Source organism: Psittacula echo (genome assembly GCF_963264785.1).
Source record: "Psittacula echo genome assembly, chromosome: 4".
In the NCBI taxonomy this organism is placed as follows: domain Eukaryota; kingdom Metazoa; phylum Chordata; class Aves; order Psittaciformes; family Psittacidae; genus Psittacula; species Psittacula echo.
The window spans coordinates 34,409,662-34,427,553 of NC_137738.1; the positions used below are offsets into that span (position 1 = coordinate 34,409,662).

Sequence of the window (17,892 nt, forward strand, 5' to 3'; positions counted from 1 at the left end):
TGAAGCGGTGCTGCTGGCATCCTGTCTGAAATGTTGCATTGTGTTCTTTGGGCTGCTGTACTGTAGCTGCTGCACGGGTGACTGCACTTGATTATTGGTGAAACTGTGAAGTAAATGTATACGGAGCCTGCAGTTTTATGCAGTGTCTGGAAGCTGGCACAATTAAGCAGTCATCTTTATATGAAGATTTGAAATTATAATGATAACATTTATTATATGCCCGTTTTAAATACCCAAATCAACAGTATAGTGTCTTTGTGTACCGCATTATTGTTTCTCACTGCTAATACTGTGAATGCTGGAGCTGCGTGTTGCTTTTCCTTTAGCAAAGCTGGTGGGAGTTGTAGGAGGAGGGACAAAAAACATGAATGGAGCTGCTCACGGATGAGGCTATGAACTGATTTTTCAAGAAAAGAAAAATCAAAAAGAAGTTTGACCATTCTGATTGCTTCTCATTAGTGATTATGCTTTTTGACAGACCAGTAACACCAGGTTTCACAGAGTCTGGGCACTTGGTTGCCATACATTCCTGTATACTTAAATGGATTAAGATAAAAAGTCTGACTTGAAAAGGATATTCCAAAACTGACTGTGCCTGTGGTTTTGAATCTTGATGCTTTGAACAAAGAAGCGATTGATTTAATGGGATTAATGCTTAATCCAAATGAAGCAATGTACACACATGCCTTGAATGCTTTTGCAAATAACTACAAATATAATTTATAAGATTTTGTAGAAAGATACAGAGAGGTGGTATTTGTGTAAGAAAGAGATGGGGCCAGGCAGATTTTCTGTGTGGTGCAATATATTGTTACTTACTTAGAGAGATTACGACTTTGCTCATATTTGCTGTGGCCCCTCTAATTTCTGGGAAGAGTTGCTTATTAAAGCCAAACAAGCCAATTGTTTGTTTGTTGTTTTTTTCCTTATTATTTTTAAAATTTATGTTTTATTGTTTAAATGTTAACAGATACAAAATGTATAGTATTTATAGCTGCTTCCTTTCCTCTTTAAGAAAAGCTTTCTTGATACATAAAATCCATCCGATTTCTTATATTGACCCATATATACCCTCACAATGTGTATTCAGAGCATTGGATCCTGTCCAGCTGGGTGAAAGGCATGTTATATGCATCAAACCCTGTTTCAAGGGGTTTGAGGAAAGCAATGACTGCAGTCTTTTACAGTGTAAGTTGTTCTGGGATACAATACTGAGCCTCCCTAAGTGTTAGGCTGGCTCATGAATTTTTATCCATTCTCCCTTGCCTCCCCATGTGCCCCCAGCCTGGGAATCAGAAACTTTAGGTGAAAACTAAATTTCTTGCCTAATCATGAGATTTGATTAGCTATAATGGTTTGAGAAAAAAGGCCAAATACCACAACACTAATGAAAAAATTACAAGAATTGCTAATGATGTGACTGACTCATGTTGCTAAATGGAGCAGATTTTTAAACATAGCTTTAGGCTTCAATTCTTTTCAGCTCATTGACAGTCAGTTCTGCTTTATACTGAGCTCAGTGAAGCTATTCTCAGAGGAGAGTGCAGTATGACATGGATTAAGAGTCAGAGAGTGGAGCCATTAATTGATTCAGTGCTGCACAGGTTATCTAATATCTAAGAAATGTTTTAAATATTTTAGGCACCAAGAAATCTGAAAGCAAAAGTATAATTTTCAAGTGATTTTTGGTGCCTTTTTTTTTTTTTTTTTTTTTTTTTTTTCCTGTGAAAAAGAATGCTGTTGGAGACAGGCTCAAAGGCAAGGAATAATTACTGATAATTGATGTTTGAAGGAGGTTTTGTGTCTTAGTTTATTTTTGAATTCAGCTATGCTATATCTAGGATAGTAAATAAGCAGTGTGAAGGAGCATTCTTATGTACTGCATTTGGTTTTTTAGCTATACTGTTGCATTGTCAGAATGGTTCTTGTCAGGGCATTGGCCAAAGCCAGCTTGGTATGTTCCAGGCAAGTCCAGGAAGTTGCTCTGCAGTAGGGGCAGGCCAGGAGTGGTTCCCAGCAGGCAGTCAGCATGTGTTCCTTTTCCAGTTTTCCTTCATTTTTATAGTCGGAGGTCAAGAGAGCTCAACATTAAGGGTGGAGCAAATTATGAGCCACCTGCTTTCAGGTCAGTGAAAACCCTAGACATACTCAGTTTACTGGTGTAGACAAGCCCACAGTGTTGCCTTGCAGACCATTACAATTTAAAACAATAAAGTGAGTTTCTAAGATGCTGAGTTTGGTATACTTTGTCACATCTGCTCAAAAAGCAGTTTTCCCATTAAGATAAAAGTAACAGTGATTTATGCTTTTTTTTTTTTTATGAAGTGTTGATATTAGGTTATTTTCCAAAGTGTGTTTTACTGGTGTCTCAAGAAGACAGCAACATGTAAGACTGTGACAGTGTTTACAGTTTCTGTCTCTTCTAAACCCTAACATAGACATTATGAAGATTGTGGTAATCAACAGAGTGAATATGAACGCATTTATTACATCAGTCTTACTATTCTGTAAGCTGTGTCCACTGTTATGCTTTATTCTTTACTGCTTGTTCAAAGGTACATTTCCTTTGAAAACTGTCGTCACTCATTTGAGGCTTCTTGAAAAATATTTGTGCCAGTATCTGCAAAATTACATGCTTGCACAGTAGGCTCATCTGCAACAAGAATTCCCTAATATTCTCTCTGAGTATTAGTATTTTTAGTATGAGTAATTAGTATTTTGTACTGCTACAGGTTTTCTTTTTGATTTATGAAGCTGTTTGCTTACTTACACTGGGCATTGGGATATTGCTCTGTGAATTCAGTTGATCTCTTTTAGGATTCTGCCTGATGTTATCACTAATGAAATGCTGGAGTTGTTAAAACAAAAGCTTTACCAGTAGATCAAAAGGGGAATCCAGGCTTGAGCAGGATAGGCAATCATTGAATCAGGCAGCCCGCAGTACTCACGCTGGCTTTGTATGACACACAGAAATAGAGATACATTGGAAGGTGGTGGTGGTGCTGGGGTTTTTGGTTTTGTTTGGCTTTCAGTATAAATACCAACAAGAACAGTCTGTGTAGTTAGGCTTTTGAAGGACCAGTGATCTAGTCCTGATACACTGTGGTGGTTCGTAATCTACATGAGTAACTATTCCTCTTCAAGCAGCTCTACTAAACTTGCTAAATCATCTTCAGATAAAGGTTTCTTTCTTCTTTACCCTGAGTGAAATGAAACCTGTTTTCTATCACAGGACCACTGAAAAGTTAGTTAGTTATTGAAACAGACTATCACAAATGGTTGGGTTTCTAGTTTATGTTGAAATTACTGGATTGTGATATTTAGTAAAAATATCTGTATTTTCTATAGTTGGTTTACTAAAATAAGAAAGGGGAGAAATCCACACATAATTCTGTCTTCAACTATATCTAATTCTTCTATTAATTTCAGTGAAAAAGAAACTATTTCCTGTAGTTTCTGTAGGGAAAAAAAAAAAACAAACTCAGACCTCTCCAAATCACTCTCATACATGCTCTACTGAAAGCCAAGGAGTTATTTAAAAGAAGAAAACCACAAACACCACCACCAAAAAAAAACCAAACTCCAGCCATAAAACACAAAACCAAAATTTTGGTAGACTGGCATGAGCTATGCCAAATCAGATTAAAAGCTTAAGCCTCAGGCATATGCAGCATGGAAAAACAGGGCTACTGTTTATTTGGTAGAGTGCACCAATACATCAGTTTATAGAAATACTGTAAGTAAATATGATTGTTTCTTTTGTATTATTTGATTCATGCTTCCCATGCTGAACAGCCCAGAATGAGTGTCCTGCCAGAAGGATGTTTCTCTCTGGCAGTAAAATGCCTTTTACTAATCAAGGAGTTGCCTCTTGGGTGCTGTTAGGCGCACAGGATGTCTTCTGCCCTCTGTTTTGGATTGAATTCTGCCAATTTTATATCATCCAAGCCTATAATAAATGAGATAAACAAAAAGATAGTAAGGTGAAACACTTGCATAAACTCCAGCATTTATTGAAAAGCTCTATTTCCACTTTTGCCTTAATATATGTAAGCCACAAAATGTTTAAGCTTCTTCAAAAGGCTACTTTCTAATAACGGCACTTTTTCTTAATGTTAAATTTTTTGAATTTACGTTGTGTCCTTGCTGGTTTTGGTTGCAGGTTTTGTGTCTATGGTTATATTTTTCAACACCGTAGACTAGCACTTGGAAGAACGGATGACTCTGCCTTAATCTATGTAGAAAATATGTTGAAGTTATTCCTTTTCAACTCTGCAAATATAGTTGTAAGTCCTGTCCTGCTTGCTTCCATCTGCATATCTGACATTGAAAAAGCACATCTGCACAGCTAGATTTAATGAAATAAAGAAGGGTAACTTTAAGACTGTTGTAGGGTTTCATATATCAGCTCCGTGATTCACTTTTCCCGATCCTTGGGATTGGTGTTGAGACCGGTCTTGTTCAACATCTTTGTCGGTGACATTGACAGTGGGATTGAGTGCGCCCTCAGCAAGTTTGCCGATGACACCAAGCTGTGTGGTTCGGTTGACACGCCGGAGTGAAGGAATGCCATCCAGAGGGACCTTGACATGCTTGTGAGGTGGGCTGATGCCAACCTTAGAAAGTTTAACCATGCCAAGTGCAAGGTCCTCCACCTGGGTTGGGTCAATTCCAGGCGCAGCTACAGGTTGGGCAGAGAAGAGATTCAGAGCAGCCCTGCAGAGAAGGACTTGGGGGTGTTGGTCGATGAGAAAATGAACATGAGACGGCTTCAGTGTGCGCTCGCAGCCCAGAAAGCCAACTGTATCATGGGCTGCATCAAGAGGAGCATGACCAGCAGGTCAAAGGAGGTGATCCTGCCCCTCTACTCTGCTCTCGTGAGACCTCACTTGAAGTATTGTGTGCAGTTCTGGTGTCCTCATCATAAAAAGGACATGGAACTGTTGGAACAAGTCCAGAGGAGGGCCATGACGATGATCAGGGGACTGGAGCACCTCCCGTACGAAGATAGGCTGAGAAAGTTGGGGCTGTTCAGCCTGGAGAAGAGCAGGCTGAGTGGAGACCCCATAGTGCACCCTTCCAGTATCTGAAGGGGCCCTACAAGGATGCTGGGGAAGGACTCTTCATTAGGGACTGTAGTGATAGGACAAGGGGTAACGGATTCAAACTTAAACAGGGGAAGTTTAGATTGGATATAAGGAAGAAATTCTTTACTGAGAGGGTGGTGGGGCACTGGAATGTGTTGCCCAGGGAAGCTGTGAATGCTCAATCCCTGGCGGTGTTCAAGGCCAGGTTGGACGAAGCCTTGGGTGACATGGTTTCGTGTGAGGTGTCCCTGCCCATGGCAGAGAGGTTGGAGCTAGATGATTTTAAGGTCCTTTCCAACCCTAACTATTCTATGATTCTATGACTCTATAATGTTAAAGCAGAGTTTTCACCCTCAAGTTGCTGAAATTGCAGGATATATGGAATGGAAATTAAACTCATGACATGGAAATTGAAGTCTTACTTCAGATTATCATTTCATTGAATTTTGATGTGCATATTGCAAAACACACAACCGATAAAGGTTTGAATCCAGGAAATATGTAAATTGAAGTCAAAGAATACAGACTGCATACATTATAAAGTTAAAACTATTTTCACTGAGAACACAGATCAACCTGTGCAGAATTTCGGTTGCTAATTTTACTAACTTTTTAATTCCTAGTTTCTTTATGGAAAGAAAAAGTGTGTGTTTGCAGTCTAAGGACAATCTGGAAGTAGCAGGCATTGTGTGACCAACCTGTATTGATCATTTTTCATGCAGAACTTAAAAAGCAGATACATTTTAATTACTTTCTGATGGTTAACTCTAGTAAATCTTCAAAACACTATGGTCTTTATGAATGACTCCCCAAACACGTTTTCTTTTCTTTTCAGTTTTTGTAGGTATGAAATTATACTTGCTTACATTTTTCTTAGTTGAGGAAATTACAAAGTTATATTAATTAGTCTGAGTTTTCAGTATGTGATGTGATACCTGTATTGGCTGAAGAATCTTTCTGTTTGTGGGGTGCGTGTACTTTTTTATAGATGCCTTATGATTTAAGTTTACGAACTATCACCTAAGGTTAGACAGTCAAAGTAGTGGGGATTTGTTTGCTTTTGCCCTGCTTGCTGATTATCTCCTGCTCTTACCGATTTAGGGAGAAACTTTCCGTCTTTACTAATGAAAATCAGGATGCTCACTTTGCTCTTAATTCAAGTGATCCAAATTTGGAGATTCTTGCTTGTTAAGTGGGAAAGTTTAAGGCTATAATATCCACCAGGAACTGGATTAAGAGAAAGAACATATTAGACCAGGTTTGAGCTGGTGGGGGCTGATGTGGTGGGAATGATGTGGTGCAGCTGGTGTGGGGAGAATGGCATATGTGGTTGGTGCTCTGCAGGTGGGAGTTGTTGGCTTGTGTTCTGGTATTGCTTCCTGAAGGCTTTCATAATAAACATTTGTAAGACAGTTTAAAGGCTACATTAATTGACTAGCATTTAAATTACACTGTTGCTGTTTTCAGCATGTTCTGATACTGCACGAAGAGTAAAATAGGAAAATTGATCTTATTTTATAGCACAAATACTCTCCAAAAGAGGTCAGTGTTATTCAGAGGGGAGTTTCTCTTCTGCCGAACCTACGCTGCTTTCTGTAGAGAATTTGCAATTATGTTTATATACACAACACAAGAGGAGAAAGTGTATTTAGTCATTAGAGTGGTTGTTACCCCTCTTCCCCTCAGATCTCGTTAAGGCTTTTGTACTCTGATACTTGGGCCCTCTGTGGCAGCCTGGAGCTTAGTCCCACAAGACAGGTGTGCTTCTTTCCTGTCTCCTGAAAGCGTTGGCACTCTTGGGTTCACTTCCCTGTGGCCAGTGATTTTGTTCAGGGTATTTGTGAGGAGTATGATATCTGAAGGGGCCTACAAGGATGCAGGAAATGGACTCCTTATCAGGGACTGTAGCGATAGGACAAGGGGTAATGGCTTCAAACTTAAACAGGGGAAGTTCAGGTTAGATATAAGGAAGAAGTTCTTTACTGTGAGAGTGGTGAGGCACTGGAACAGGTTACCCAAGGAAGAGGTTGTGGCTGCCCCATCCCTGGCAGTGTTCAAGGCAGGGTTGGACAGAGCCTTGGGCAACATCCCTGCCCATGGTAGGTGGGTTGGAGCTAGATGATATTAAGGTCCTTTCCAACCCTAGCTATTCTATGATCAGATTGTAATTGTATGAATTTTGGAATTTATTTATGGTGTGTTATGATCTGAGATTTTGAATCTTGCATCTTTTTCCAAAATTCATACTGGAGTTTTCTTTTTATTGCAGATACTGTAAAGGCCTTTAATCTACAATTACTTTCATATCAATATCTCAATTACTGAGGCAACAGAGGCATTCATGTGAAAGCAGTTTATATTTCTAAAGTTACTTAAGTAACTCCAATATTTAAACATTGCACTTGATTTCAGTGTTGCATAAGAGTTTTTGTTGCTTTTGCTGCCACTTGCCATGAGAATATTGAATTTGATGCTCTACGAGAAATACCAGTTCATTTCTGTCTCCTTCTACCCAATTTCTTTATCAATACATTATCTTGCATATCTTGGAATAAATACTGTTAGAGTCATACTAGTATATTTCTTCTTGGCTGTTTCTCCCAGGTAGTGTTATGTCTACTGCAGAGGCCTTTTTTTGTGCAGAGTATCTTGCATGGATATGATCTGCTTCTACTCTTTTCTGAATGGCAGCTCCTTTTTTAACTGGATATTGTTCTGTCTGGTTGTTGCTGGCATACAGATACTTTTTCATGTGAAGAATTTCATACCAATAATGTAATCAATTAATATTCTCTCTTTCAGGTTTAACAGATGAAAAAGTGAAGGCCTATCTTTCTCTTCACCCCCAGGTACTGGATGAGTTTGTCTCGGAAAGTGTTAGTGCGGAAACTGTAGAAAAATGGCTAAAAAGGAAAAATAACAGACAGGAAGGTAAGTCCTTTTTCTTTGCAGTTAATATTTAGCTTTCAACAGGTCAGTTCTTGTTTTTAGATTTTAAAAAGGAAAATCTAGTTTTGGTAAAACTAGACTGTTATAATTTTTATGTCAGGTTCTGGTATTTTTTGAAAGGCCAAATAGATTTAACAATTTTATTTAATATTTTCAGCCTTCTGGCATTTCTATTTTGCAATATACTGGTATTCATTGTGGAGGTTCAGTTTACCAATTTGAGTTGCAAATACTATTCCACCAATCTGTAATACTTGTTATATTCATATGTTTTGAGAACTTAATTTGGTTGTCTTGGATCTCAAATTGTTAAGTTTTGAATTTAAATTGTGCAGTACGTGCAGAATGTAAGCCTCAGTAACATACTGGATATACCATCTCAAAACACGTATTAATTCAGTTTTAGATACGAACAATTGATACAGAAGTTGTAAAGCAACATGTTGAATTTTGGAGGTATTTCTGTTGGGTTGGTTTAGGTATAATCCCTCACTTACATGCTCAGATAACTGTTCCTTATGAGTTGACCTGGGTTGACAAATATTGTAAATTTTGTGAGATTGTGTGCAGACATAAGATTCATGCAATTCTAACAATGATGTGAAATGTACCAGGTAAAATGCAAAGGAGTATATTATTGAGAAGGTGATGAAAGAAACACTGGTTTTACTCTGTGAATGCATTTCTCTGTGCCTGACTTCTAAGGTGCTTGGGGTTTAAGTTCTGGTGATAATTCCCATTTGAAATAGAGGAGCTATGTCTACTTCCTAGGATATAACATTGTCTTCTGCAGAATTACAGAAAAAGAAATCGGTGATCAGGGACAATAAAGACTATATTGAGGCAGATTTTTGGTGGTGATGACTAAAGAGGTTACCTGATGGGAGAGTAAAATTATGTAGCAATAGACCACTTGTTTACTACTTTCTTTGCAGTTTACAAACTGCAGCACTGCAGGATGTCTGTCATTATAATCCACAAATGCAATCAGAAAAAGAGTGTTACAGATTGAGTGACTACGTCATGACAATGCTTTTAGTAGACAGAAGAGAAGAAATACTTTGATGTTACAGGAAACAAATACTACTTATTTTAAAGAACTATGTTCCTGTGAAAATTATAATTTTCTCTAAGATGCTTGAAATCACTACAAGAAGTCATTGCTTGTTTGAAATAGTTTATAGTCTGGGTCAAGGATCTTGATGCTAAAAATGAATGAATGCTTTGGATAACATATTGGCTTCAAAAAGCTTATATTATTAAATGGAATTTATTATCGTTTGCTCAAAGTTTACCCTTTTTGTGAGGGAGAGGGTGGGTCACCTGAAAAAACATTTTTGTGAAAGTGCTCATGAAATTTTTGAGCTGACTACAAAAGCAAAGTAATGGCTGACCATTGTCTTCCTAAAGTTTTAACTTCGCTGAATAGCTGCAGTGGTGTGATTTGTCCATTCTTTTGTTAAACTTTAAACTTCTGTTTTATGGCTAACTCTCCCCAAACTGTTGGATTAAAAGTGTCAAGCAATAATCATGCTATCATTATCATTCAGCTTTATATCTGTTATCATGAAATGAGTCTTTGCCTTCCCTGCTGCTTCCTTTTTTCTGACATTGATCTTTAAGGTGGCCATATTTATCACACTAAAAGCAGTTATGCAAATATGGCTTTCTTAGTGTTGGATTTCTAGATGAAAATAAGCAGAACTACATTTAGAACTACACTTGCAAAGTGAAAAATAATAATTTAAATTAATTTAGTTTATAGAATGAAAAGGATACTGATTAGCCTTATTTGTGATTTTCTTCTAGAAAGACAAAGTCTATAGTTATATAAAATACCTCTGATAACAAAACATCTTTATTTGTCAGAATGAAGTATTTTTAAGAAAGAAACTTACTAAATGATATGCTCAGTTCATGTTATGTATGTACAAATCATACCATCTGAGTAATGGTGTCAGTGAGAAATGAGAAGATGGAACTGATTCTTCTGATGCCAGCACGGATCTATGGTGACTTAAAGTGAACGTTTATCCTAAGTCTCTTTACATCCATAGGGGTGTAATTTGCTCTTTATCTCTCTTGCTTTGGTATAGTCTACTTGACAAATGTTCACATTATGCAACATGATACAGACAGGAAAATAAGCTTTGTTTTTATTAGAAAGTTGCCAGGCAGGCAAAATGCTGTTTTGAGATCTCTGGCTTAGTCTCTGTACTCTTATACATTGGTGACGCAGAACAGTAATTAACCTATATGCAGAAATTGTGTCCTGCCTGATTTACAGGCATCCAGCTGTGTGTACTCTTCAGCCAGAAGTCAATGGGCCTGCAGCCAGGGTAGTTTATCTGAATTTCGTTAGCATGAACATAAGCTGAAAGGTCTGATTCGGACTTAAATAAAGTAAAATTTATCTGTGACTGAGATTTACTGAAATACTTAACTTTAAATGGATTTTGGGTTTTTTTTTGAAGCTCAAAGTGTTGAAAAGGGAGGCAATCAGTAAATACTCCAATGTTTAAGGTATAAATAGTTCCCAAAATATTGTGCAGTATGTCACCAGAGTGTACCAGATACGTCTTGTGTTATCACAGTAAATGTTAGATTGAAAGTCACTCATGACCAGTTGATGGTGATCCACCTGGGATTATAAGATTTTTTTATTTTATTCTTTTATTTATTTTATTTTATTTTTTTAGTGTATTGGAGAAAATCTGCAAAGGCAGCACTGGGAAGGAATGTTGCTCATACTGATATATGGATATTCACTTTTTGAACCTTGACTATATTCTACCAATTAAATGCATGCTCAAAACATACCCAGGCCTTGTATTGTTGTGCATAGCGTTTCTGAACAATTCTATTTGTACTAAACTAATGTTTGAGTTTTAAATTTTTCATATCCAGATCATAGCTGAGTTATGCAAGACTCTGAATGAAATTGGAGCAAAAACTGGACTGCTTCTCATGCAAAGAGAGTATTTTTGATTTGCTTTAGCAAGCAAAAGTTAACCAAGTAAGAGGATGTCTTGATAAAAGAAACAGAAAAGATATTTCTGAGTTCATTTTAACTCTTCTTCAAAGTCGTTTACATATTAGCTAATGAAGAAACTTGTCTACACATTAAGCCTACTACTTGTAGTCTGAGATTTGGTCTGTGCTTCATGCATTATGTCCTTGCGGGATGGTGTATGAAGTTCATAGGTCTGAAAAACCTCTTAATAAAGAGACAGTAAGAAGTGTCTTTGCTTGATCTCTAATCTTTCTTCAGGTGCTGGTGTAAGTTAGACCAATAAGATGTGTGATCTTGCTTTAAATATTTGTTAAAGGTACCTCTAGATAAAAGGTGATTTTTTTCAATGGACTTTAAGAGTTAATCTGCCAGAAGATCTTTTCTTTTCCAGATGCCTAGATACAATACTCACAAAACTCGGATGATGTCCTCTGTTTGTCCTTTTCCATGTCATTCAAGAGAAAATAACAGATGATTGTAGCAAGAGCCATAAGATTATGGAAGTTTTGGGCTCTGCTGGATATATCCTCATCTCCCAACAAATTTCTCAGAAAAATATCTAAAGATCTTAATTATATTATTTAAAACTTCACAGCCACAACAATAAGAAGAGGCTAAGCACATTGATTAGAAGTCATATACACATCTTTCTCACTGCCAATAGTGAATTTCACAGATGCCTTTCCTAGTTTTTTAGTGGTGTTTTTGCATAGGAAGACAGGATAAACTATTGGCAGAGAGTTTCTAAGGGAAAAGCTGCCTGTATCACCTCTTGGTCTGTGGGAGCAAAGTTATCAATTCCCTAAGGGGATGGCCCTCATGTTCATCAAAGTGCATGATCGTGTGCTTAATTAGTGCTGAATCTGGACACATCACAACAGCGTTATCCATTACTTTCTTCCAGCAATATGTGCCAAAACCATTTAAAGCCGTGAATAGTGGGGTCTTAAGGTGCTTTGCTACCATAAAAATGCTCTTGTTAAGTAATTCTTAAACATTATTTTTTTAAAGTTTTAAAATGGAAAATTGTATATAAAATAGTACATTTGGTACACAATATGGCACTGATTATACAGAGTCAGAGGTTAGTCTGTTAAGTGCAGCGGACTTCCTGCATTTACAGGAACCCATAATTTCATAACTGACCTGTTTTAAAAAAGAAAAAGTGTAGAAAATAGAAAATAATTGCTTAATATAATGTTAGTGTGATATTGCTGTAAAGTTTATTCAGGATGTGTAGTCCTCAAGAAGACATGACATAATTTTTCCTGGGCTTTAAAATAGTCTTAGTGTAAGTCCAAGATATTGCCATCCTAATACTAGTATTTCCATTTACTGACTTCATAATGTAGTACCATGCTGTAACCTGCTGTACGTTCAAGCAAGAAGAGAATATATTATGTAATGTGACCAAAATATTTAGCATTTTCTGATATTTTCATACATGATTTGTTGAAACTGAAAACACATGGAATTACTTTTGAAGTAATTTTACATATATTGTTTTATAAAATGTTGATTTTTCCTGTTACGCTTGCCTATATCCATTAATTTCCTGTCCATTAAATAAGTATTTGATAGATAGGCTATTGGTAGCATGATCCAAGTGATTAAATGGGTGTATTTGTTTCTTTCAGTTAAAGGACATGTGTGATCATTCGAAGTACTTCTTTTTTATTTATCATTACGCAACAAATCTGAGTGCATTCATGGCTAGTTTTATGGAATTAATGTAAGCAGTCTGGCTGACTGCTGTATAAAATGTAGTACTTCATTAGTTACTTACACCATGAGAAAATCATGCATATATCTCATTCTTGTTTTATTTTTTGTGAAACAAATGTGATAACCATGCTTGGGTTAGGAATTCAGATTAAGCCACAATTCTGTCCTTTAGCTCAGTCATTTAGCTTTTCGCCTTTTTCCGTTTCCTTTCTACTATATGCCCTAGAAGCGGGCAAAGATGGCAGTCAGATTTGATGCATTGGATGGCTTTATGGATTGGAGGAATAGGATCTGTGGCAAAAAACTTTGTCATACCCAGACTTTGAGTCTATATGCAGAAAGAGAATTTGTTTACTAATCCTTGAAGGTTAATACTAAAAGAAAAATTGGGCTAAGCTGCATCATGAAGGTGTGAAAAGAGTTCAAAATAAACTGGAAATTGCTCTTTTGTGGTGCTGCAGTTTCAGATATTAAGATATTGGCATAATGTGCTTTAAAGTTTGCTACATTCCTGTATGAGAGAAAGTAGTGAGTTTTGGAGAGATGTTGATGTTGATGATACTCCTCTATTTAGGGAGTATGTCTGTACTTAGTGTTAAGCAATACTGAAGTATGTATTTCCACAGTAAATCATACTTATTCCTTTATTTAGTTTTCGAAATAGGTAATTCATTCCTGATTTTAAATGATGCTGTGTAGAGGAATGTTATTTGTGCTCTATCTGAGATTATTAAAATAACCGTTCTGTAGTGTAGTAGTTGTAGCACTGTAGATGAAGGATTCTCAGAAGCTGGAGATTATCACTGCTGTGATAACTCCACATCTTGCTGCAGTTCTGTCCTGGGTTCAGCAGCAGCAGTCAGTTTTTTTCTTCTTAGTAGCTGGTGCAGCGCTGTGGTTTTGACTTTCGGCCTGGGAATAATACTGATAAAGCCGATGTTTTCAGTTACTGGTCAGAATGTTTACCCTGACCAAGGACTTTGTGAGTCTCATGCTCTGCCAGGGAGGAGGAGAAGCCGGGAGGAAGCAGGGACAGGACACCTGATCCAAACTAGCCAAAGAGGTATTCCATACCATAGCACGTCATGCCCAGGATGTAGAACTGAGAGTCCCCGGAAGGGCTGGATCATTGCAGGGTGGGAGTGAGGTACCGGTTGGTGAGCAGTTGTATTATCTTCCTTGTTATTTCCCTTATCATTATTATTATTGGTGGTAGCAGTAGTGATTTGTGTTATACCTTAGTTACTGGGCTGGTCTTATCTCAACCCGTGGGAGTTGCATTCTTTTGATTCTCCTCCCCGTCCCTCCAGGAGCAGAGGGAAGAAAGGTGGGGGGGAAAGTAGACTGCGTGGTTCTGATTTCCAGCCTGGGCTTAAACCACGACGAGTTCTGACATCTTCCCAACCTAGGCGAGAGGAACCAATATGGTAGATTGTTAATTACCTCCTTGATTTATAGTAAGGCTGTCTTTTATTTCATTTTTGAAATTAATGAATTAATTTCAAATTAACTTGAAACAATTAACAAATTAATTTGAAATTAACAGACATGCTGTTTAATTCTGATGCAGCCCTGTTTTGCTTGCATTTGTGATATCCAAGCAGACAGCAAATACTTGGCAAAAAGCTAGAGTGAATGTGGGAATGATATTGGTAATGCATGACTTGCACCACAGATAGTGTTGCAGCAGCTCTTCATGCTTCTGATCACCAAACCCCAGTACTTACGTATTTTGATGCCTGCCTTGGGGATTTTTTTCTTGAAATAAGACAGAAAGGATAAATCCTTCAGTCCCATTCACCCTAGTATATAAGTGGCATAATTGCTTGTCCTGTTCATGTGCTTAATTAGTGCTGAATCTGGACACATCACAACAGCGTTATCTATTACTTTCTTCCAGCAATATGTGCCAAAACCATTTAAAGCCGTGTATAGTGGGGTCTTAAGGTGCTTTGCTACCATAAAAATGCTCAGCGTCTGCTAGTGGCCAGTTGGAGACAAAGTGTTGGGCTAGGTGGTCTTGTTGGTCTGAACCAATGTAACTGTTAAGATACTGACAGGTGCTACTTTCCTGGGATAATACCCAGACTGATAAAAGTTGTCTTTGTTGTGAGTGTTTTTCTCAGGGCAGTTGCAATAATATCTGGGTGCTTGGCTGCATAGACCTGATTTGATACAGTCCTTTCTTCTGCAGAGATAAAACTGATTGGTAGACTTTTGTATGGAGTATTTTACAGTTTGCCATTTTTTATGTGTCCAGGAAGTTTACGTTAGCGTATCCGTATTTGAGAGACAGATGCATTAAGTGATGGCACTTCCCAAAACTGTGGTAGAGCTTTACATGGGAATGCCATTTTAGTCAAGATGATGAAAATGTTATGCATCCAGCACAGGTACAGAATAATTTTGGAGCTGATTTCTGGGCAGACTGTTGTGTCATTGCTTTTAAAAGTTACTTGATTGCTGCATCATTTCTTGAAAATCAATATGATTGTCAAAGTATGGTTGTTTCTTTTGTGTGTGTCCAGCTCAGTGGGGTTATTATTGTCTTCCTTGAGTTAATAAGAAAAGAGCCAGCTTAGGAGAGAGTTCATTTTGGCTGTGAAAATATTGAGGAGGAGTTAGTGAGAAAGTCTTTCTCTGTTGTGTTGTCAGGCTGTTCCTTTGGGCAGATAAAAAAGGTTAGTAGAAAGGATATATAGATCAGATAGATCAGGAATTGTTTTAATGTACAGAAATATTGAGCAGTGGCCTCTTCGTAGATAATACAGTGGCCTTGACTAGTGATGTTTGTTTTTGTTTTTTTTTTTTTTTCCCAGTATGTATCTTGCTGTTGATGCAGTTATTGGTTTTAGTCTTTGTGATTTGAATGGCCATCTCTAGCAAACTCGAAGACGCTACAAAAATAAGCTTGGCATATTAGCTGAATATGGGTCTGGATTGTTTTCTTCTAATTTGATGAAGTAAGTGAGAGTTTATTGTCTAATTTTTTTTATTTTTTATTTTTTTTTGAGTGGGTCAGGTGGAAGAGGGGATTTTTCTGTTTTTCTGGAGTTCTCCTGCATGTTTAGAGTTGTTTAGATGGTCAGAGATTTGCAGAGGGTGATCCATTAATGATGAGATGTTTGGCCTTAGGAAGGAGACGTCACTGCTTGGTCTTAGATCCCTCTTGAGCTAATTATGCTAATTATATCTAGAGCAATTATTCTCAACGTGTACTTAAATTGATGTTTGTTGGGTCTTTGTTAGGCTTGAATTAAGAGTCTGTGTTTTTTTTCTCTTTGCCTGTATCTGCTACATCAGAAAGTAAACAGCCTGTGATTTTTCTAATTTCCCAATCTTTAAAGCACATCAGGGCGTGGAGCTTCTGTTCTTACTGAGACACAGGTTTCTCATTTTTTAAGTTGTTCCTTATCAGTCTGCATTTTGAAACTTTCCAGATTATCAATGTCTTCTATAAAATGTGGGCAGTGTAAGAGAGAGAGTATTGCAATAATGGGTTTTGAGTATTGTGTGCAATACAAAACCATTTCCCTCCTATGCAAGACAGTACTCCTTAATGTTGTCTGGCTTTCACATTGCTTTCACATTGTTTCCCTCTTGTGCACAGGACATTTGGGTTTAGAGTAAAAATGAAGCCATAAAATAAAAAAAATAAAATAAAAAAATCTCTCACTAGTTGATGGACAAGCTCCTTTCTCATCGCGTGTGGAGACTGTATACGCATGTAGGCAACACTTTTTAATAATGATTAATTATGGTGATGTAAGCTAAGCTGTTTTACCTGCATTAAAATGGAGTGGGAAGATTCCCCTGAGCTGGAAGCTGAGAAGGCAATAAATAAGAACAAGGGAATAGTCACTAACTTTTATGGGACAGTAGCTTTTTAATCCAAGTGCAAAAGTATTAACTTGGGAAATGTTGGCTGGACAAGGCCTCTAATCATTGACCCATGAGGATCAAAAGACAAAGTGTGAACTAAGTATATATGTTGGCATTGCTTATTCTGTCCATTAAATGAGATTTATGTCTTTGGTAAAAGCACACAGTATGTGGTCTTGCAGTTTAATAGTCTGTTAAACTACATCAGCATAAAGAAAGGATGATTAACATATTTATTCATGGATGGTCTGTATGTGAGTAGTGAAAACAGTTTAGCAAACTTCTTGATATGTTGTCCATATATAATACATGTGTAAACATTCTGCCATCTCTTTTATCTCTGAGAAAGTAAAGGAAGTCCCAAGGATGACTGAAAATATATCCTTTTCTGTGAGGATGGCTAGTTGGGTATAAATGATAATGCTATACTCCATAAATGGATGATTTTATGTTTATGTGGGTGGAACCAAATAATGGTATTTGCCTTAACCTCGTATCTGCTACTAGTGAAGATTTTCAGCAGAAAGTGAACTTCTGAAACTGCTTTGTTGTCTTAAGACTTTAAATTTAGATTGTAAAGACAGAAAACCACAAACATCAGTATATTCATAGTATGGGCATAATGAAGATTTACCAATTTTCCGTGTCATCCGATCGTGATTTAGCTAATGATAATGGTAATTCAGTTACTTCATCCTTCAAAGTATTTTCGATTAGATAGAGTTGTAGACTAGTTGTCCTGTTGTTGTCTATCATATTTAGTGCATGTGATTCGAAGAGTGTGCTTTTCATGGTGAGTCAGATACTCATTGTATTTATCTCAATGGTCAAATGGACTGGTCAAGTGCTTTGAAGATGCAGCTTTGTCCAAAAATGTCTTCTTCATACTAAGGATAATGGATTAAATCCTGGCAATTAACTTTCAATTAGATGATAATAAACTACTCTTCTGTTTTTCTTTTCTTTCTTCAGTAAGATTCAAAGATACAGGTATTAGAGAAAAAGTCCTCATGTAGATTACTAAGTTGCTAAAAACTGGGAAGTGAACTATAGGAATGCCTAGAGAAATTTCCCTGTAGAGTCTGAGAGGTATTTTTACTTTCATAGGCTCTCTGGACAAATGGATGCATACTAGGATAAGCCAGTGTGCCCAGGCAGCCAAGAAGACCAAGAACATCCTGGCTTGTATCAGAAGTAGTGTGTCCAGCAGGACTAGGGGCGTGACTGGCCTCCTGT

At 37.3% G+C, this 17,892-nt stretch overlaps 1 protein-coding gene across 2 annotated transcripts in view; it reads left to right on the forward strand.

Annotated features, from left to right (window-relative positions):
- PDE10A (phosphodiesterase 10A) overlaps positions 1–17,892 on the forward strand; it is a gene marked incomplete at both ends in the record, with an annotated part of 176,212 nt that overhangs the window by 65,621 nt on the left and 92,699 nt on the right. For both annotated transcript variants that reach the window (XM_080617046.1, XM_080617047.1), the window contains one exon: positions 7,890–8,018. In XM_080617046.1, coding sequence (XP_080473172.1) covers positions 7,890–8,018 — 129 coding nt within the window. The remainder of the gene's footprint in view (positions 1–7,889; positions 8,019–17,892) is intronic.